Source organism: Somniosus microcephalus, chromosome 1 (assembly GCF_052327205.1).
Source record: "Somniosus microcephalus isolate GS21.2 chromosome 1, FLI_Smic_1.0, whole genome shotgun sequence".
NCBI lineage: Eukaryota > Metazoa > Chordata > Chondrichthyes > Squaliformes > Somniosidae > Somniosus > Somniosus microcephalus.
In genome coordinates this window covers 409,576,058-409,598,127 of record NC_140987.1, presented here as the reverse complement: position 1 = coordinate 409,598,127, position 22,070 = coordinate 409,576,058, and the positions used below count along the sequence as shown (strand labels likewise).

The 22,070-nt window shown below is 46.4% G+C and overlaps 1 protein-coding gene across 1 annotated transcript in view; it reads right to left on the bottom strand.

Annotated features, from left to right (window-relative positions):
- Nucleotides 1–2,520: 2,520 nt before the first annotated feature.
- Nucleotides 2,521–22,070, bottom strand: part of LOC147125185 (uncharacterized) — a 48,868-nt gene continuing 29,318 nt past the window's right edge. Inside the window, exon 5 of the mRNA XM_085992832.1 lies at nucleotides 2,521–2,673. Within this exon, the coding sequence (XP_085848958.1) occupies nucleotides 2,521–2,673 (153 nt within the window). The remainder of the gene's footprint in view (nucleotides 2,674–22,070) is intronic.

Sequence of the window (22,070 nt, the reverse complement as noted above, 5' to 3'; positions counted from 1 at the left end):
AAAAGCACTGAAGAGATGCCTGGGGTTTTTCTCCTACTACGCCCAGTGGGTGCCCCTCTATGCAGACAAAGCCAGGCCCCTCATCAAAGCCACCTCCTTCCCCCTGACACCAGAGGCGTGTGCAGCCTTCACTCTTATCAAGAACGATATCGCGAAGGCCGCAATGCACGCGGTGGATGAGTCCATCCCCTTCCAAGTGGAGAGCGATGCCTCCGACTTCACCCTAGCCGCGACCCTTAACCAGGCGGGCAGACCCGTGGCCTTTTTCTCAAGGACCCTCCAGGGCCCCGAGACGAGACACTCCTCCGTCGAAAAGGAGGCCCAGGCTATTGTAGAAGCGGTGCGTCACTGGAGGCATTACCTGGCCGGGAAACGATTTACCCTGCTCACTGACCAGCGTTCAGTAGCTTTTATGTTTAATAATAAGCAGAGGGGTAAAATCAAGAACGACAAGATCTTGAGGTGGAGAATCGAACTCTCCACCTACAATTATGATATCTTGTATCGGCCAGGGAAACTCAATGAGCCCCCAGATGCCCTATCACGTGGTACATGCGCCAACGCGCAGAGTGATAGGCTGCAGTCCCTCCACAATGACCTCTGCCACCCGGGGGTCACCAGGTTTTTCCATTTTATCAAATCCCGTAACCTGCCCTACTCCATCGAGGAGGTCAGGACCATGACCAAGAGCTGCCAAATCTGCGCCGAGTGCAAACCGCACTTCTATAGGCCGGACAGAGCAAGCCTGATCAAGGCCACCCGCCCCTTCGAACGCCTGAGCGTCGATTTTAAAGGGCCCCTCCCCTCCGCTGACCGCAATGTGTACTTCCTCAACATAGTTGATGAGTACTCCCGTTTCCCCTTTGCCATCCCTTGCCCAGACATGACCAGTACCACGGTCATCAAGTGTCTGAATGACATCTTCGCTCTGTTCGGGTTCCCCAGCTATATACATAGCGACAGGGGCTCATCGTTCATGAGCGACGAACTTCGGCAGTACCTGCTAACAAGAGGTATCGCCACGAGCAGGACCACCAGTTACAACCCCCGGGGGAACGGCCAGGTGGAAAGGGAGAACGCGACGGTTTGGAAGGCAGTCCTCTTAGCACTAAAATCTAAGGGCCTTCCGACCTCCCGCTGGCAGGAGGTCCTCCCTGCAGCGCTCCACTCCATTCGGTCACTGCTTTGTACTGCCACTAATGCGACCCCTCATGAGAAAATGTTCGTTTTCCCCCGGAAGTCTACATCGGGAACCTCGCTACCGGCATGGTTGACTTCTCCTGGGCCTGTCCTACTGCGGAGGCACGTGAGGACGCATAAATCGGACCCCCTGGTCGAGCGGGTGCACCTCCTACACGCCAACCCCCAGTATGCCTGGGTGACATACCCAGACGGGCGGGAGGACACGGTCTCCATACGAGATCTCGCACCCTCGGGTACCCCTGAATTACCACCGTTATCCCCCTTACCACCGTTATCCCCCTTACCACTGTTATCCCCCACCACCCCTCCCAACCCAACCCCTGCAGACGGCATGCCAAAGCCCCAGGAATCTTCGCCAACCACCCAGACACCAGACCCGACGTCGGATGCTGCAACACCACCGCCGCCACCACGACGATCAGGACGTCAGACAAGGCCTCCTGATAGACTTAACTTGTAGTACCCTTCACCCCGCCGGACTTCACATTAAACAAGGGGTGAATGTGGTAAACCACTGTATTGTATATTGCCACCTCTGGGTGGCGCTGTGTATGGAGGCATGCCTCAGCTGACTCCACCCACCACTGTGTGGGTTTCGTTCAGACTTGTTCAGTCACTCACGAAGAAGCATGGTCTCTTCTTAGCTAATAAAAGCCTTATTCATCTCTTCTTTCGACTCGTCATCTCTTCTTCGACTCATCACCTTTTATGAAGTAATTGATAAGCGTATCAATGATATACAGCTCTCTGATGCAATTGTGCAAGAAGAAAGTAAAATGTCTGACTGAAGACATTTGGTAGGAATCAGAACTGAATTTTTCAAGACTAAGTTCAATACATGAACCAGCTGGTTTTTCTCAGTCCTGGCCTATAGCTCATCTCTTGTGCATGACTTTATTGCCAATTGTTATAAAACTTCCAACACATTCATTTCCAAATAATATGGAGTTAGCTGTTCCCTTCCCCCATTGTGGAAATTCACCTGTTTGTCTATAACTATGAGATTGGAATGTTTTATGTAAAATCCTTGTTCTGCTCCAGTGCCCAAAATGGAAACAGATTGCTTTGAGTTTTGGCTCAGTTCACTACCTTCTCTCTTCATCATAATATTTTGATATGATGTACTGTAACTCTAAATAGTAGCACATTGTACCTTCTTATCATCAAACCAAAGGGTATTTTGAATACAAGCTGTCACCACATTTTCCTGGCTGAATGTAGTTACTGCTAATGAAAGAATTTTCTGTCCACAGATGTCTCGATCCCCCAGTACAGTATCTTTATCCTGAAGTTTGACCTTTCCTCATCAAGTAACAGTCACATAGTTGGAGCCTTCAGCTGGCTGTTGCCACTCAATGGAAAGATGACATCATTCAGCTGTTGATCTGAGGCAAGACAATAGGAGGAAGAAACGGCCATGCAAAACAACTCTGGAACACTCGCAAACAACTGGCTGAATGGCATGCAGTTCTAACAGAGAAAAAGGGCAGCCATTAATCCATTTGTAGTAGTTAGAGCTTCAAATTACACCAAAGATTTTTATCAATCAACACTTTATGTTATTATTAAAGCAGTAGCAGAGATGGTTGTCGTAGGAAATGGAAAATTGTCACGCTGGTACAGTAGGTGTCCAGCTTTTCAGGTTAGGGCTGGGACAGAGGATAGCTAACACTAATCTGCATTTATCTCCTGGTTAGCTTGATCTGGGAGCTGACACTAGTGCCGAAAATGGAAAGTGTTCTATTTCCTAGCAGTGACATCCCTAACCTTGATGAACACACAAAATATTATAAATTGAACACTAACAAAGTAATATTACAAAGCTGTGATCCCAGTGCAGAGTCTTACTCATTGGGAGGCCACATCAGGGAATTGGGTGCACATCCCCCTCCCCAATTTTCAGGCACACCTGAGTTACATAAGCCATGTGGTCTTGTAGCATGCAACAGTAGTGTAGCCAGTGTAGTAAGGTGAATTGTAGAGCTGATGCAGTCACTTTAGAATTGCTGATATGCACTCCCAGAAGGTAAAGGCTCTTTGATAAGAGTGCCATTTTGTAAAATTACCCCTTATATCTCAAAGCTGCAATATTTAAAGGGATACATTGTGGTAGGAAAAATAAGGAGGTCACATACTCCTTGGAAAATAAGGGCGCGATCTTGCCAGCCCTGGGGAGGCGGGTTTGGAGGCGGGACTGCTGGGAAAATGGCAGAATCTGGGGGCGGGTGCCCATCCCGGGAGGCAGGTAGCCGACTCGTGCTGGGTCCCGTCTCCTGGAGGCAGGAAGGGGATTACAGCCACTTAACTGCCTGTTATCAGGTAGTTAACAGGCAGATAAGAGGATTATCCCCATTTTACCCACACAAGTGCGGGCTTTCCGAAGACTGCGAACCCCACTAGGGTCAGCGAGGCGAGCAGTGGGTCTGCGGGGGTCGGAGGGGTGCAAAAGTGCACTGTGAAGGTAAGTGATGGGTGCAAGTGTGGAGAAGTAAGTATGTGAGGTGAGTGGAAAGTGATAGAAAATGTTTACTTACCTTTGTTTCTTCCTGCAGGCTTCAAACATTGGGGATGCAGAGAGACTCACATCCCACCGGCAGAGATGACAGGTGGCTGCTGCATTTGAAGGGATAATTACTAGTCCTAGCCCCTTTAGGGCTACCCCGGATCAGGCGTATTCCCCAGACGTTCACTTTCAACTAAAGTTAGAGGGAGCCGAATCCCAAAGACGCTTAATTGGGTCAAAAGGTCCAGACTATCTCTCCCTAAAGGAAAGGAACAACCTGAAGATGTTACCGTCCTCCAGTTAGCACTTTTAATAAGTTTAACTAGACTGTAACCGTCTGGATATTATGAGGGTCCGGAAAACTCCCCCAGAATTCTGCAACTCCTCACCAAAGAGTGTACAGAGATTGAGTTTGCGAGTTTGATACAGAAGAACTATGTGAGACAATTCTAAAAATATATAGATTTATTAAAGAACTGACATGTAATTACAATAAGTATTTCAATCACAACATTAACAGTTTCAAATACAAAAAGCTTTTACAAACTTATTATCAGAGATTCTTATTCTCAAATCTTAACTTCGTTACATTTTTACAATTCTTAGTCTTATTCCAGGATATCCACCAAAATCAAATACAATACCTTTTTGATCCCCGAGACTCAAAGAGTTGTAGACTTACAGAGCTTGCCTTTGAAGCCGAGAATCACTTTGCCCCTTCAAGCAAAACTGTCTTCCCATTTGAATGTTCAATTTTTATACCCTTTTGCATTGGTATTTCCTTTGAAGTTTTCTGCTGATGTAAGCTAATTATCTCTAGTAATTTTTCTGTTGACTTCTGCAATCTTTACAGTCAGATCAGCTTGTAGCATTAAGAATTGTGTCTCCTGTGTAGGTGTCTCAAGCTTAACACAAAAACAATGTGATGGCTGGTGCATCTATTTGATGTCATTCTTACCAAAGTCTTCTGTTCATATCTTTTGCATTCAGAACACCTCAACCGGGTGCACCATTGTCTTCTTGGTTACCTCAACTGGTTGTAACACAGACTCATGTCGCCGTGTTTCATTTGATGTTATTTTTACGAAAGCATATGTTTCTTTAATTTATGTGATTCTTTCTGAAGTGTTGGTTTAAGACACTTTAACTGGGTATACTATTGTGTTCTTTCCAAAACTTCAGACTTTCAGGAACCTCTAACCTTCTGCTTCAATAAGGCTATTGATTCAGTGTCAACAATTTATCTTATCTTGATAGTCTGTATGCTGTTTACAGTTTTTCCATTGTTAGGTTTTTAGATTTTCAAGCCCAGTATGTCATGCTTTAGTAAAGTCAAAATTCTTTCATGGGATGGTGTATTTTTCTGAATGTGGCTTATTCCTTCACACATTCTCCATTTAATTTCTGCTCACAAAAGAGGTTTGATGAGTCTTGAATACAAGAACTCATCAAACTACAGAGAATGTCAGTGTTTGACAGCTTCACAGAGCTGTCAAACGATGACAATTCATCTGTCAAAAAATTTTGACAGATGAAACATCATACGCTGACATTCTCTGTAACCGGCTTCCCCTTGATTGGCCTGCTAAACCCACTGGGCGGGCTCATCAAGGTCAATCAAGGGAAAATAGCATGGTGGCCAGCAGTCGATGGAGGCGGGATTAAAACCCGACAAGTGGGAGTCCTGCCTCCAAAAGCTCCTCATTGGTAAAATCCAGCCCTGAGTGTCTAAATGGGGTAGAGGAGGAGAGGGATCGGAAGGGGTATAGATACACAAATCACTATATGTAGTGACACAACAACAACAACAACTTGTATTTATATAGTGCCTTTAACGTAGTAAAACATAGTAAAAAGCAGAGAAGTTATGTCAAACTTGTATAGAACCTTCGTTAGACCACACTTGAAGTACCGTGAAGAGTTCTGGTCTCCATATTATAAGAAGGATATAGAGGCACTGGAGAGGGTGCAAAAAAGATTTACTTGAATTATACCAGAACTATGAAGTTATATTTATCAGGAAAGACTGAACAGGCTGGGCTCTTTTTTTCTGGACAAGAGAAGACTGAGGAGTGACACCCCTTCCAGGTGAAACAGCGATTTACTTGTACTTCTTGCAATTTAATATACTGTATTCGCTGCTCACGATGCGGTCTCCTCTACACTGGGGAGACCAAATGCAGATTGGGCGACCGCTTTGCGGAACACCGCCGTTCAGTCCGTAAGGGTGACCCTGAGCTTCCGGTCGCCTGTCACTTTAAGTCACCGCTTCACTCCCGCTCTGATCGCTCTGTCCTCGGCCTATTACATTGTTCCAATGAAGCTCAACGTAAGCTCGAGGAACAGCACCTCATCTTTCGATTAGGCACTTTACAGCCTGCCGGACTCAACATCGAGTTCAACAATTTCAGATAATTATCCCTGCCCCCATTTTTCATGTTATATGATTTTTGCCACTCCCATTTGCAACATTTTATCTTTCCTGCCTCTTACAAAAGTACAGGATGTTCTTTCAATTCCTTCCTCCCCTCCTAAACCCCCACCCCCCTGCCTCTGCACCTGCTTAATATCTGTTACATCTCCAGCTTTTTCCAGTTCTGATGAAGGGTCCCAGACCTGAAACGTTAACCCTGTTACTCTCTCCACGGATGCTGCCTGGCCTGCTGGGTATTTCCAGCATTTTCTGTTGTTATTTAAAACTGAGGAGTGACCTGATTGAAATCTTCAAAATTATGAAAGGGTTTGATAGGGTAGATGGCCAGAACTTTGATCTTTAGAACTGCCGGGTTTTAACTCCACAGCGTGCATGTGACGTCACGGACAGGTTCCCCGTCCGAAGTTCAGCCTGATTGACAGGCTGGGATCCAGTTGGGCAGGGAACGCTGGAGAAGAGGCTGCAACCCCAGGTAGGTGCAAGCCCCGAACTCGGGGTGGGGGGTGTAGTGTATGTGCCTTTAAGACAGAACTACTTTTACAGCTCCTGTATACTGTAGTACCGGCAGTGACCTTTGCGCATGCCTCTGTACACCCAGTCTTGAGGCTACCCTCCTCCAGTAAATACCTGTTTATCGTTAAGTTACAGCATCCGTGTGGTTATTGAATAACAGCATACCCTCAGAATCACGGATCTAACAGTGGCGACGAGTGTCGAATCGAATCTACCTGCAACTAAAAAAAAAGTCGAGGCCAGGAACACGGGCGTCGACCACGAGCAACCGCCCAGTCGTCAGGCAGAGAGTGAACATCGCAGGGGAGGCTGTGGAGAGCCGGGCTTGGTTCCCCAGCCACGACGATCAGCAAGAGACTGACGACAGGTCCAGCGCAGACCCTTCCCGGGCAGCGGCGGCTGGAGCCGACCGACGGCGGAGAGATAGCCGAGCAGCGTCGATGGGGTAAGACAGAGGGTGAAGCGCACAGGGCGCAGCCGGGGGTTGAAAACCGAGCGGCGTCGAGAAAAAACAAAAAAAACAAACCGGAGAGAGAGAGGGTAAAGCAACAGCCGGGTTCAAGACCGAGCGGCGTCGAGAAAAAAATAAAATAAATAAAAAGAAGAACGCGCAGAGCACAGCCAGGGCTCACGGGCTGAACAGGGTCTGTGGGGAGAAGAAGGGAGAGCGCGGGAGACGCCATTGAGCCGCGGGGAAGAAGGAAGAGCGTGGGAGACGCCATTTTTAGAAGCCACAGCGGAGAAGAAGGGCGAGCGCGGGAAGGAAGGAAAGCGCGGGAGACGCCATATTGTGCCAGCGGAGAAGAAGGGGAAGCGCGGGAGACGCCATTTTTGACAGTTAAATCACACCCAGGGATGCCGAAGAGTGGCAGTATCTCTATGTTCGACAATGAAGTCGAAGATTGGGCGACATATGTGAAACGTATTGAGGTGTACTGCAGGGCGAATGAAGTGCCAGATGCTAGGAAAGCACTGGTTTTGTTAAATTCCATGGGTGCAAAAACTTATGGGTTACTGTGAAATCTAATAACCCCAGAGAAGCCGGTGAACAAGAATTTCGAAAGCATAGTAGAAATCCTACAGGACCACTTAAACCCCACACCGCTGCTGATAGCAGAACGATTTAAGTTCCATAAAAGGAACCAACACAAAGACGAAAGCAATGCTGAGTACCTAATGGAACTGCGCAAGCTATCGAAACACTGCCAGTTTGGAGCGGGACTAGCAGATACGTTAAGGGACAAGTTTGTGTGTGGGCTACAAAGTGGAACCCAGAAACGGCTTCTATCAGAAAAGGATCTTATGCTGGACAAGGCTTTCAGTATGGCAGTATCACACGAAGCAGCCGCAAGGGGCGCTGCAGAGATTCAACGGAGACCGCAAGAATATGGCACCAATGAAATGTCCTATGTAACAGGGAAGTGCTATCGCTGCGGCAGAACAACACATGACCAGAAGGATTGTTGGTTCAAGGACCAAGTGTGCAGACAGTGTGGAAAAGCAGGACACATAGCAAGAGTCTGCAGGTCTGGGAAGAAAACCAACAGTAAGAAATCTCCACAGGAGAAGTACAAAAAGGTACACCAGGTGATGGACAGTGGTTCAGACGAACAGAAAAGTGACACAGACTCCGGAAGCAAGGAGCTGGGTTGTCTGAAACTACATAAGGTAACCAAAATGGAGGATCACCAGATTATCTGGGTTACACGCAAGATAGACGGAGTCCAAGTGAAAATGGAATTGGACACAGGATCAGCCCTAACAGTCATAAACCAAAGGGACTACAAGCGGCTATTTTCACATATACCCTTGAAAGCTACAGAGATTGTCTTGAAGACGTATACGGGGCAAAAAGTCTACCCCAAAGGAAAAATAAGGGTGAAAGTGATCTATAAAGGCCAGGAAATACCTAAAATGGATATATATGTATTGCCAGATGGAGGACCACCACTGCTAGGATGTGAATGGATCCGGAAGATACAATTAGATTGGCATTCCATACAGGCACAGAAGGTTGAGGCCAAAAAGGGTGACGACATCACACCTGGACGAATGTCAAAAATGCTAACTGATGCAAAAGAAGTGTTCCAGGAGGGACTAGGAACACTAAAAGGCATAACAGCAATGATTAAAATTGAGGAAAATGCAAGCCCAAAGTTTCTTAAGGCCAGACCAGTGCCTTATGCGATCAGACCAGCTGTTGAAGCAGAGCTGGAAGGGTTGGAACATTCAGGAGTACTGTCCAAAGTGGACTGGAGCGAGTGGGCTACACCCATCGTTCCTGTAATGAAGAGGTCGTTGAGTAATACGCCTGGGGAACCAAAGAAGGTCCGCATCTGTGGGGATTTTAAGGTGACAGTGAACCCAGTCCTTCACACGGTACAATATCCGCTTCCACGAATTGAGGATATTTTCATAGAAACATAGAAACATAGAAGATAGGAGTAGGAGTAGGCCATTCGGCCCTTCGAGCCTGCTCCGCCATTCAACGAGATCATGGCTGATCATCCAAACCCTAGCACCCAGTCCCTACACCGACAGCCATCCCACCCAAGCCCTATCCCCGTAACCCCGTAACCCCACGTATTTAATCCCCCCTAACACTAAGGGTCAATTTTTATCATGGCCAATCAACCTAACCCGCACATCTTTGGACTGTGGGAGGAAACCGGAGCACCCGGAGGAAACCCACGCAAACACAGGGAGAATGTGCAAACTCCACACAGACGGTCACCCGAGGCCGGATTTGAACCCGGGTCCCTGGCGCTGTGAGGCAACAGTGCTAACCACTATGCCACCATGCTGCCCCGCCTCGCTATCTGGAGGTAAACACTTCACCAAAATTGATCTAGCCCAGGCATACTTGCAAATGGAGGTAGAAGAAGCTTCGAAACAATACCTTACGATTAACACTCATAAAGGTCTCTATCAATACAACCGGCTGGTGTTCGGAGTAGCCTCGGCTCCGGCTATCTGGCAAAGGGCAATGGATCAGGTCCTGCAAGGGATTCCAGGGACCCAGTGTTATTTGGACGACATCTTGGTCACGGGCGAAAATGACAGTGACCACCTCGCCAACTTGGAGAAGGTGCTCACCAGATTAAAGGAGTATGGGCTACAAGCAAATCGCCACAAGTGCGACGTTTTCCAGAAACAGATCTCGTATTGTGGCCACGTCATCGATGAAGAGGAGTTACATAAGTCCCCTGAAAAGATTGAGGCAGTAGTCAAGGCTCCAGCACCGGAAAATGTGTCACAACTGAGGTCGTTCCTCGGGCTGGTAAACTACTACCACAAGTTCTTACCAAATTTGTCCACGGTATTACACCCACTGAACACCCTACTGCAAACAGGGGTACCATGGAAGTGGGATGACGAACATAGACGAGCTTTCCAGAAGTGTAAAGAATTGATCACATCAAAAGAGGTGTTGGCCCATTTCAACCCAGCACTACCAATTCGTTTGGCATGTGATGCATCACCCTACGGTATTGGAGCGGTGCTGTCGCATAAATTCCCAGACGGGTTGGAGAGGCCAGTAGCCTTTGCGTCTCGGTCACTAACCTCAGCCGAGCGCAACTACGCCCAGATTGACAGGGAGGCCCTCAGCCTAGTATGGGGAGTAAAAAAATTCAACCACTATCTGCATGGGCAGAAGTTCACCTTGCTGACTGACCACCAACCACTTGTCTCCATCTTTAATCCTAAGAAGGGCGTGCCAGTGATGACTGCACAACGGTTACAAAGATTGCCCCTGTTTCTAGGGGCGAATCAATATGAAAGAGAATATAAAGGCAGGAAACAGCATGGGAACGCTGATGGGCTATCGCACCTGCCACTGCCTACTGTGGAGGAAGCACCAGCAGTGGACCCTATCGAGATATTTTATTCGTCAATAATTGAACGATTGCCAGTAACGAACGCGGATATAGAGAAGGAGACCCGCAATGATCCGACGCTGTCTCGGGTATATGATTTGACGGTGAGGGGATGGCCAACACATGGCGACTCATTGTTGCCAGCATTCTCATCCAGAAGAGAACAGCTGTCAGTATGCCAGGGGACAGTGATGTGTGGATCCAGAGTGGTGATTCCACCCAAGTTAAGGGAGAGAGTGCTAAATGAGCTACATGAAGGTCATGTGGGGGGAGTGAAAATGAAAAGCCTTGCTAGGGCTTATGTGTGGTGGCTGGGAATCGATCAACAAATCGAAGACCTAACTAAGAGCTGCTTAGGATGCCAGAAGGTCCAAAAGGCACCACCACATGCCCCTCTACACCCATGGGAGTGGCCCTCATCTCCATGGCAACGGGTGCATATTGATTTTGCTGGTCCATTCATGGACTCAATGTTCTTAATAGCAGTGGATGCTCATTCAAAGTGGCCTGAGGTGATAAAAATGTCTTCAACCACTACAGAGAAAACGATTGCAGTCCTACGGACCATATTTGCCAGAAACGGTTTGCCAGAGCAGATTTGCTCTGATAATGGACCACAGTTTGTGTCCGAAGAGTTTCAAAAATTTATGAGAAGGAATGGGGTAAGGCATTACACATCCGCCCCGTATCATCCAGCCACAAATGGATTGGCTGAGAGGTTCATACAAACCTTTAAGAAGGCGATAAAGGCCATGTGCGACGATGAAACTCCACTACATCATAAGATGGACAATTTCTTATTAGCCTACCGAAACGCGACACATGCAGTTACGAACCAGACCCCGGCCATGATTTTCTTTAACCAAAGGTTGAGATCTCGTCTGGACTTGCTCAGACCAAATGTGCGAAGAAATGTTGAGGACAAACAATTCCAGCACATCAATGAGAAGCCGACAAGGAGCTTCAATGTAGGACAACCAGTCTTGGCCCGTGACTATCGAACAGAGAAATGGCAACCCGGAACGATATGCACAAGGCAGGGGCCATTAATGTACACAGTGGATGTCGGGGAGAACATTGTGAGACGCCACGTCGATCAGATCTTAGCGTCACAGGAACGCGTCAACCCCATGTCTCGAGTACCTGGGAATGAACCCGACATACCGGTAGCATCTACCTCAGAACCAGTAGCAGTGGAACCCGATGAACTACCCGATCAAAAGGGGTCAGAATCACCTCTGCACCAAGAACAAGAACCTCAGGAAAGGCGCTATCCCGAAAGGGTCAGGAAGCCACCCCAAAGACTGAACCTATAAATGGACTATTGTTGTTTAATGTACATGTTAAAGTGTTAATTGTAATTTAATATTAGGGTACTACTAATCTAAAAGGGGAGGAATTGTAGTGTATGTGCCTTTAAGACAGAACTACTTTTACAGCTCCTGTATACTGTAGTACCGGCAGTGACCACACCTGTATATAAGCTTTGCGCATGCCTCTGTACCCCCAGTCTTGAAGCTACCCTCCTCCAGTAAATACCTATTTATCGTTAAGTTACAGCATCCGTGTGGTTATTGAATAACAGCATACCCTCAGAATCACGGATCTAACAGGGGGGTCCGATCCTGGGGGTGGGGGGTGGGTGGTCCGATCCCCAATCAGGGTTGGGTCCGAACCCCAACCTTGGGGGGGGGGGGAGTCTGATCCCGGGGGTCTGATCCCGGGGGGGGGGGGTTCCGAACCTGGACTCGGATGGGGGTGTTTGTATGGTGGGGTGGGGGGCTGGTTGTGGTGGAGCATGGGGGGGCCGGGATGAAGCACTCCTACTCTTCCCAGCCCATAAAGATTGTTCCCTGAGGCTGTCCTTGCTGCAGCTGCAGCTGCCGGAAATCCCGAGGCCCGGGATCCCCGGTCAGCCACCGTTAAACCTGCACAGCAGGTTAAATCCAATGCTTCCAGCCTTGTTATAATAGTTGAAGTGCCAACCCACCTCCTCGGCAGGTTTGGTTTGGGAGGAAGGTTAAAGTGTTGGAAATCTGAATCCCGACCCCAACCCGTCTCCAACCCGCCCATTTGAGGCCTTAACGGAGGCAGATGGGGGACGGCGGCCAACCCACTCCCAGGAGGCGGGTTAGCACTTTAAATATTATAATGAGGCTGCATGCCTCTTTTTAAAGCACCATTTTAAATTTAACTCTGGGCAGCTGGGTTTCCCGGGGCTTAGGGAGCCCGGCAGCTAAAGGAAGGCGAGGACTGCTGGATCCAGGAGGTAAGTGACTTACCACTTATCTGCTGGATCCAGCGACCCTGCCTCGTCAACCCCCTGTGATCGGACACAACCCCCGGCCCTTCCGATCTCCCCCCCACCTCCCCCAAGAGGCCTCCATTCTCCACCCACACCACCCCCCCTCCAAGGTCCCTGATCTCTGGCCCCCTATCGCCGACACCCAGCCCCCAACCCCCTCTCCAGCCTCCGATCCCTGGGACACGATCTCTGACCACAACCTCCCCCCGATCGGGGCCTTCCGATCCCCTCTGATCTCCGGTCCCCGACCCCCCCACCCCCGGCCTCCAATTCCGCCCTCCCTCCTCTCTGCTCCCCGGCTGTGGCCTGGCGTCGCAGGTCTACCCACCTGACAGCCAGCTAGCCTCTCAATCAGGCTGGCTGCAGGCGGGAAACAGAGAAAAAAATGTTACTCAGGCCCTGCCGTTAAATTCGTTCTCCTGGGTTTCCCGACCGCAATCCAGCCCCTCCACTCCCTACCCGCCTCCAAGTTAAAATCCTGCCCAATGCTTCACAACCAAACTGATTCCTAGCTTAATGCAGAAAGAGATTGTTTACTCTGGGGAAGAGAAGGCTCATTGAAAATAAGCTCATTGTATTAAAAAATCAGAATGAGAATCATTTTGGGAACAAGCAGCAGGTGAGATTTTTCAACCTAACTGCAAAGTGGTTCTTATAATAAACATCCCCTTTACTCTAACAGAGATCCATTAAAATTGGGAAAAAAATGTTTTAACCCCAATAAGATGAAGCCATGCCCCCCTGTCTTGCCCACTTGTCTGTTTACTCCTGTGTTTCAGTGCCTATTCTTTTGCTATTCCTAGAGCCATGATTTTGCCTACCGAGGCAGGTCCGGGGCGACTGGGGTCGGTAGTGTGGTCCCAGCCAGCTGCCTGCTCCATCCCGCTCTGTTGAACTGATGTTACGATGATTGGGCTTGTTAAGCCCGCCCAGCGAGGTTCCCAGCCAATTAAAAGGAAGCGGGTCTGCTGACGTTATTGGATGACACGTCATCAGCCGGTTTCCTTAAAGGGGCCATTCCAAACTTACTTTGACGGTTGTGCTGTCAGTGTTCTGCAGCATTGAGGTGCTGCAAACACTGACGAGCACTGCACAGAGGTGCACGGCTGCACACAGGCTCTCCCATGACTCCCTCCAGATGCTTATAGAGAGAGTCTCAGCACGCAAGGAGGTCCTTTTCCCTTCTGATGGGCGGAAGACACCTCCCCAGGAGACCAATGCAGCCTGGTTGCACATTGCACAGGAGGACACAAGCAGGGATGTTGTCAGGAGGACGAGGCTGCAACCTTTCAATGATCTCAGTAGATCACAAAATGTTATTACAAAGCCACACTCAACCTCATCCTGCTGTACCACTCATCACATCCCCATCACTCTGCCTTCCCTACCCTACTCCTGTACATCCTTACTCACATCAACTTACCTTGCACCTCCACCCATCCCTCGCTATCTATATTATCACTTCCCCATCTCACGAGCCACCCCTTACACTCACTCTCATTCTAGTCCAATCATATCAACTAACAACACACAAGGGTAGGCACTTGGATGTTTTAGCCAATGTTCATGTGAAGTTTCTGTTAATGTGCTGTGAAACATTGAAATCTTTATTTTCAACACTTTACATTCTCGGACAGATTTGTGTGCACCTTTGGAAGTGGCTTAGTGAGCTGCAGTGAATGGTGAGACATAAGGGTACCACGCCCCGCAATGGTGATGAGTGTGAAAGGACTGGCTTGGACATTGTAGGGATGCTGTATGGTGTTGGTGTGGGGTGGTGCATTATGTGGCAGCCAGGGTGTGCAGTGTTAAGTGAAGTAAATCTGGCCATGGTGATGCCATCGCTGGCATCATGAGCAGGTCGGGTGCTGATGCCCTGTGTCCTGTGCAGCATCAGTTGATTGCGGAGAAGGTTGCTGCTGATGATGTGCCCAGTGATGTTGGTGTTTGGGCTGTTCGTGGTGGGATTCTGAGATCCAAGGTGAGATTTTTTCAAGGACACCAATGCTGACGTAATAGATGGTAGGTGAAGTTGAGATGACAATCGTGAGGGACATTGTTCCAATGAGGTGACACTGGATAGGGAGTTTGCTCCAAACATTTGCTAGCTGCATGAAGTTCAATCTGTCTTCCAAAGGCAGTAAGCAACAGCTTCTGAACTTGGAAAGTGAACAGCTGTGAGATGGGAGCTTTTATAGACCATTTGCAGCTGTCAAGTTAATAAATCATCCCTTGATGACACAACACCCGACCTTCTTACCTGATGTGATCATCAAGCAGCGAGGAAGCTGTTGGTGAACTCTAAAAATCTAAAGGTAAGCTTAAATTAATACTTAATTGCCTCTTAACAATCCAGCTTAAGGTTTAAATTGCCTCCCCCGCCGCTTGGTGTCGGGTCTGTTCAGCGCTGAACAGACCCGACACCTGGGAGACTAGCGTGGAGGCGGGTTGACAGCAGGGTCCTGACTCGCTGTCAATCATTACAAATTTCACAGTTGACCCACCTCCAATCCCGTCCTCTCAGCCTTGGTAATATTCCGGCCTATATGTTTAGTGCACAACAAATCTGCTAAAAATATTAAAGTGGCAACAGGCCCAGGGAGTTTCAAGAGCTTAGGCTGAGATAAGTTTTGTGCGCTTGCACCTGCATGCAAAGGTGAGAAGAATTGGCTGGGTCTTCAGGATGTTTGTTATAACTTTGTAATTTAAAGGAAAGTTTGTTATAGTGAGATTTGCCTGGCTATAGCACCGCACTGGTCAAATAGTGCTTTCAATTAGATTGAAAGGCCTTAGCTGCTGTTTATTCCCAATGTGGTTCTCATTCATATGTTTTAACAAAAGGAGCTCTCGATGGAAAAGAATGAAAAATAAACTGTCACTAGCTGCATCTAATAAAAACCTTCTGGAGGACTATTAATGGTAGTCCTTTTCTGGTGGATTTAGACAAGTCCTTTTTGCACCAGTTAATGCTGGGAACTTTAAAGAGTTGATGCTGAAATGTTCTAGTTTTTAAATTTTGGGAGCGGAGGAGGAAAGGGATGAGGGCAGGGGCAAGAGGGGAGGGCTTGAGTTTTTTATGGGCTGGATTTGGCCAACAGGCTGTGTTGGACCATCCTGTCTTAGTGCAAGCAATAGTTACATGATCAGTTGAATAGTTTTGTTGGGTTGTAAATCGTATCAGTTATAAAGTGCCTTAAACAAATCCCTTGTGTGGCATTAAAGAACAATATATCATCACATTGGATGTCCTAAATCCACAGATATGTTATGTTTCTCATTTTTTTTACAGTTTGCTGGTAATTTTCCCCTTATTTGTCTATTTTTCTTCTCCTCAGCCCTGAAAGGCTATCTTGTGTATGGTTCATGGGCACAAGCAGCTCTCAGCCACAGGACTGAAATAACCATTCTACATGTGTGAACCAAGACAGTAAGTGTTGGCAGGATATTCCATCATGAGAATTATCACTGCTGAGCCCAAATGTGCCCTCACCCAATGTGCACACGCAAGTACACTTCCAGCAGGAGTCACTGGGGTGCAACCAGGAGCAGGAACTCTGTCTAATTTTACCGCTCTCTAGCCCAGGGACACTGTAGTGCTATCGCTGATGGTCTGCCTGAGTGGAGCTAGTTCAGCGCAGACCAGAGATCCAATTTGGAAACTTCTTTGTCTGTATGACTCAGTGATACATCAGGTGATGAGTTTGACATTAAGCCATCAGGACTGCCTTCGCCCATCCCTCATTAATATCTTTAAAATTGAAATAATAAAAATCCCTTTTTCCTCCAAGCTGTCACTATGAAACAAGCAGAGGGAATTGATAATGAACACCAGATAGCAGAGTATGGTGCTAAGGGCTGGCAAACTGCCCCTTCACCTGTTAAATCAAGCTTCAAATCTAGTCTATAATGATGGGTGCAGAGACTACTACATATTAGGGGACAGTTCAACAAAATGATTTTTATGAGACTTCTCTGTTGTATTCCCTTAATTATGTTGAAGCAATGTACACAATGAAAACAACTTGGTTTCTTGATGGACAAATCTGAATTTGTCATTACATTGAAGAATTTGTGAAACTTGTAAGACAGGAGACTGTCACCGTCAATACAGACTATATTCATACCCAGGTTCCAGGGGTTAAAGGACAGTGTGTTAAACCACTGTGCAACCCAGTGTCCCATCAGATCAAAGAAACCTTCACCCATCAGTCTTGAAAAATAGGAATGTAGGAAGAAGAGTAAGCCATTCATCCCATCAAACCGATTTGCAAGATGTTCCCTTGTTGCCAGATTGTTAACTAGTTCTAGTTTGTTACTCATTGCTGTAGGGGTTCACAAAAATCCCCTCAGCCCCGAAGATCGGGAAATATTAATACGAAGAATTGTGTGATTTAAATTGTCTCTGGGTTGGACAATGTTTTAAAGCATACCCAGAACTGCAAAAAGGCTGCATTGAAAAGCTCGTAGGCAGAGCGGCAATTGGACACTGGAATCAAAGAACTGTGTGAAAATCACACACTTTGAGAGGAAAGTCATTTTATTAAATGATGGAGTTTTGGACTGTTTTAATATCCCAGGGCTTAAAATGGCTGTCGGACCGCATGGCAGGAGACAATAGCAGCTTGTAAGTGTGTCTGTGAGAAAGACCTGCCAATCAAAGGGGGGTTTCTGTTAGCATTTGAATGGAGCCGGGCTGTCAGTCACCCTGTAGCATGGGCAGGTCCGGTCGGGGGGGGGGAGTTCCCCCGCCCTGCCAATAAAATCGATGTGTTTACAGAAACTGATCAAACCACTTAAAGCTGTCCACAGGAAATGGCTTTGTTTACTATAGCCTCCCGAGCTGTTTACACAGTAATTCAACTCCATTCAAAGCCATTCACAGACAAGGGGGGGACAGTTTAAAAGAATGGGTAATCCATCCAAACCCATGCCAGACAATGGGAGCAGTTTGGCCACTGGGAAATAGCCCGTTTGAATCAGCTAATCATCGGACAGCAAGCACAATTGGGTTGATTACACACATCCATTCACTGAAATTGACTCTACTACGTGATGTCTCATGTATGAATGGAGGAAGTTCATGGCCTTTCTCTTGTGTATTCGAACTTTTCGCCGCAAATTTGCACACATACCTTTTCAGCACCAAAACAGCAGGAGCTCCCAGGATATAAAGATAGCTTCTCAGAAGCATCTCTCTCTCTTACTCTTTGGACCACAGGTGAGCAGGTTTCTGACTTCTCAACAAGGCAACCTAGTGAGAAGTAAAGGAGTGGTAATTTAAGGGAAATGTTCTAAGATTGTACGGTTAACATTGTAGCCATTTATCCCTCATTTTTGCCATCTGCCTTCCCCCGGTAAGCAATTTTAACTGTTGCATTGATCGTGTGGTGTAGTTTATTTAGTTAATAAAGTTTGATTTTCTCGCATCCAGACCATTTTGTCCGTTTTAATATATAATTAATGATAAGTTCCTCCAGTCAGAACTGGAAGGGTGGGTTTAGCAATTTGAAACCGCTGTTTGGTATTAGCCTCAGTGAAGTGGAAAAAAGGGCTGCTTGACCAGGTAAATTACCGTAAACCAGGTAAAGGAAGGTAAATTACCGTAAACCAGGTAAAAGATGCCCCCTACATTGCTAAATCTCAGTTGGCCTGTTCACTTGTCAGTTCAAAAACATATTCTGCCAGAAAACTGTCCCAAATACTTTCTAGAAATACATTGCATTTGAGCTGTTCCGTTTGTCCCAGTCTATGTGAAAATCAAAATCTCCTATTATAACCACATTGTCTCTGCTACATGCTTCCCTGACCTCCGTATTTATACATCCCCCCACTACAACACTATTGTCAGGAGGTCTTTCGACAACTCCCACCAGAGTTTTGCATCCTTTATTGTTCCTTAGTTCTATCCATTGTGTTTCCACTGCCTGACCACTCTTACTGAAATCCTTTCTTTCCACTTCTGCAATTGTGCTACTCCTCCTCCCTTCCCAAATTCCCCATCCTTTCTAAAGATTATATGGCTTTCATTCATGCCCAGCTAGTAGCCAGATCTCTGTATTGGCTAGTATATCATATCCTTTAAGCTGAATTCTGTGATTCTAACTCATTTGTTTAATTCTTACAGACTGGATTCAAACACAGCCCTCAGAAGTGAATACTAACCAACTGTATCATAAGAACATAAGAAATAAGAGCAGGAGTAGGCCATACGGTCCCCTCAAGACTGCTCTGCCAGTCAATAAGATCATGGCTGATCTTCGACCTCAACTCTACTTTCCCACCCGATCTCCATATCCTTTGATTCCCCTAGAGTCCAAAAATCTATCTATCTCAGCCTTGAATATACTCAAAGACTCTGCATCCACAGCCCTCTGGGGCAGACAATTCCTAAGATTCACAACTCTCATAGTGAAGAAATTCCTCCTCATCTCAGTCTTAAATGGCCTACCCCTTATCCTGAGACTATGCCCCCTCGTTCTAGACACTCCAGCCAGGGGAAACAACCTCTCAGCATCTACCCTGCCAATCCCCTTCAGAATCTTGTATGTTTCAATGAGATCACCTCTCATTCTTCTAAACTCCAGAGAGTATCGGCCCATTTCACACAATCTCTCATCATAAGACAACCCTCTCATCCCAGGAATCAATCTAGTGAACCTTCGTTGCACCGCCTCCAAGGCAAGTATATCCTTCCTTAGATAAGGAGACCAAAACTGTGCACAGTACTCCAGGTGTCGTCTCACCAAGACCCTGTACAATTGTAGCAAGACTTCCTTATTCTTCTACTCCAACCTCTTGCAATAAAGGCCAACATGCCATTTGCCTTCCTTACTGCTTGCTCTCCCTGCATGCTAGCTTTCTGTGTTTCTTGCACAAGGACACCCAAATCTCTCTGAACACCAACATTTGAAAGTTTCTCACCATTTAAAAAATATTCTGTTTTTCTATTCTTCCAACCAAAGTGAATAACCTCACATTTCCCTACATTATACTCCATCTGCTACCTTATTGCCCACTCACTTAGTCTATCTATATCCCTTTGCAAACTCTGTGTTCTCCTCACAGCTTACTGTCACACCTAGCTTTGTATCATCAGCAAACTTGGATACATTACACTCGGTCCCTTCATCTAGGTCATTAATATAGATTGTAAATAACTGAGGCCCCAACACTGATCCTTGCGGCACCCCACTAGTTACGGTCTGCCAACCTGAAAAAGATCCGTTTGTCCCTACTCTCTGTTTTCTGTCCGTTAACCAATCCTCTATCCATGCTATTGTATTACCCCCAACCCCATGAGCCCTAATCTTGTGTAATAACCTTTTATGTGGCACCTTATCGAATGCCTTTTGGAAATCCAAATATACTACACCACTGGTTCCACTTTATCTACCCTGCTAGTTACATCCTCAAAAAACTCTAATAAATTTGTCAAACACGATTTCCCTTTCATAAAACCATGTTGACTCTGCCTAATCATGTTGTGATTTTCTAAGTGCCCTGAAACCACTTCCTTAACAATGGATTCCAGCATTTTCCCGATGACTGATGTCAGGCTAACTGGCCTGTAGTTCCGTTTTTTCTCTCCCTCCTTTCTTGAATAGCGATGTTACATTTGTGACTTTCCAATCTGCTGGGACCATTCTAGAATCTAGGGAATTTTGGAAGATCAAAACCAATGCATCCACTATCTCTTCAGCCACCTCGTTTAGAACCCTAGGATGTAGGCCATCAGGTCCAGGGGATTTGTCGGCTTTTAGTCCCATTAGTTTCTCTAGTACTTTTTCTCTACTTATATTAATTACGTTAAGTTCCTCACGCTCATTAGACCCTTGGTTCCCCGCCATTTTTGGTATGCTTTTTGTGTCTTCCACTGTGAAGACAGATACAAAATATTTGTTTAACGTTTCTGCCATTTCCTTATTCCCTGTAATAATTTCTCCTGTCTCAGCCTCTAAGGGACCAACTTTTGCTACTCTCTTCCTTTTTACATACTTGTAGAAGCTCTTACAATCTGCTTTTATATTTCTTACTAGTTTTCTCTCATATTCTATTTTTTCCCTTTTTATCAATCTTTTGGTCAGCCTTTGCTGGTTTCTGAAACTCTCCCAATCTTCAGGCTTACTATTATTCTTTGCAACATTATAAGTTTCTTCTTTCAATCTAATGCTATTCTTAACTTCTTTAGTTAGCCATGGTTTTCCCGTGGAGTTGTTGTTTCTCAATGGAATGTATTTTTGTTGAGAATTATGAAATATTTCTTTAAATGTATCACCTAGGCTTCATAACTAGCATTGTTTTCTCTTAATCTACTTTAATAAAATAAATTATTTTCATATCTCTTTTTTCTGCTAATTTTCTCCTCTTCTCTCCTGAAGAAGTTCACTCCTTGCTGGAGTACTTTTCCACAGGTATTGGGCTCCCTCTGGTTTCTCATGCGTGACTATTATTTGTGTACAAACCTAAACAGTAAGTAGCAACAACCTGTTCAACTGTGTGGGACTTCACAGCTAAGCCTGATTTGGTTCCTAGCTGAGGAACACACAGCACACTTTACAACAGAGGTCACTAGATGGTGTTTAGGAGCAGGAAACATGGCTGATTCTTCCCCTCCATATGGTGTTAGCCGTGGCTCAGTAGTAGCACTCTCACCTCTGAGTCAGAAGGTTGTGGGTTCAAGTCCCAATCCACAGATTTGAGCACATAGTCTAGGCTGACACTCCAGTGCAGTCAGAGGTGCCATCTTTCAGATGAGATGTTAAGCCGAGGCCCTGACTCGCTGTTTGCCCTCTCGGGTAGATGTAAAAGATCCCATGGCAACACTTGAAGAAGGCAGGTTCTCCCCAGTGTCCTGACCAATATTTATCCCTCAACCAACATCATTAAAACAGATTATCTGGTTCATTGCTGTTTGTGGGAGCTTACTGTGAGCAAATCTGCTACCACGTTTCCTACATTACAACAGTTATTACACTTCAAAACTACTTCATTGGCTGTAAAGCACTTTGGGACGTCCTGAGGTTGGGACATTGTGACCAATTGTAGCACCCCAACTGCTGACATTGATTTGTCTTGCAAGAAGAATGCCCTATATTTGTGGAGGCACCTTCTCCTATGGGAAAGCATGCTATCTCTTTGGGCACCCAGCATCAGGTTCAGCAAAAATCTGCACAGTGGGGAAGAAAATGGTGTTTAGTCAGCCCAGAGCAGTGGATTTCAGTTTGTATAACATCT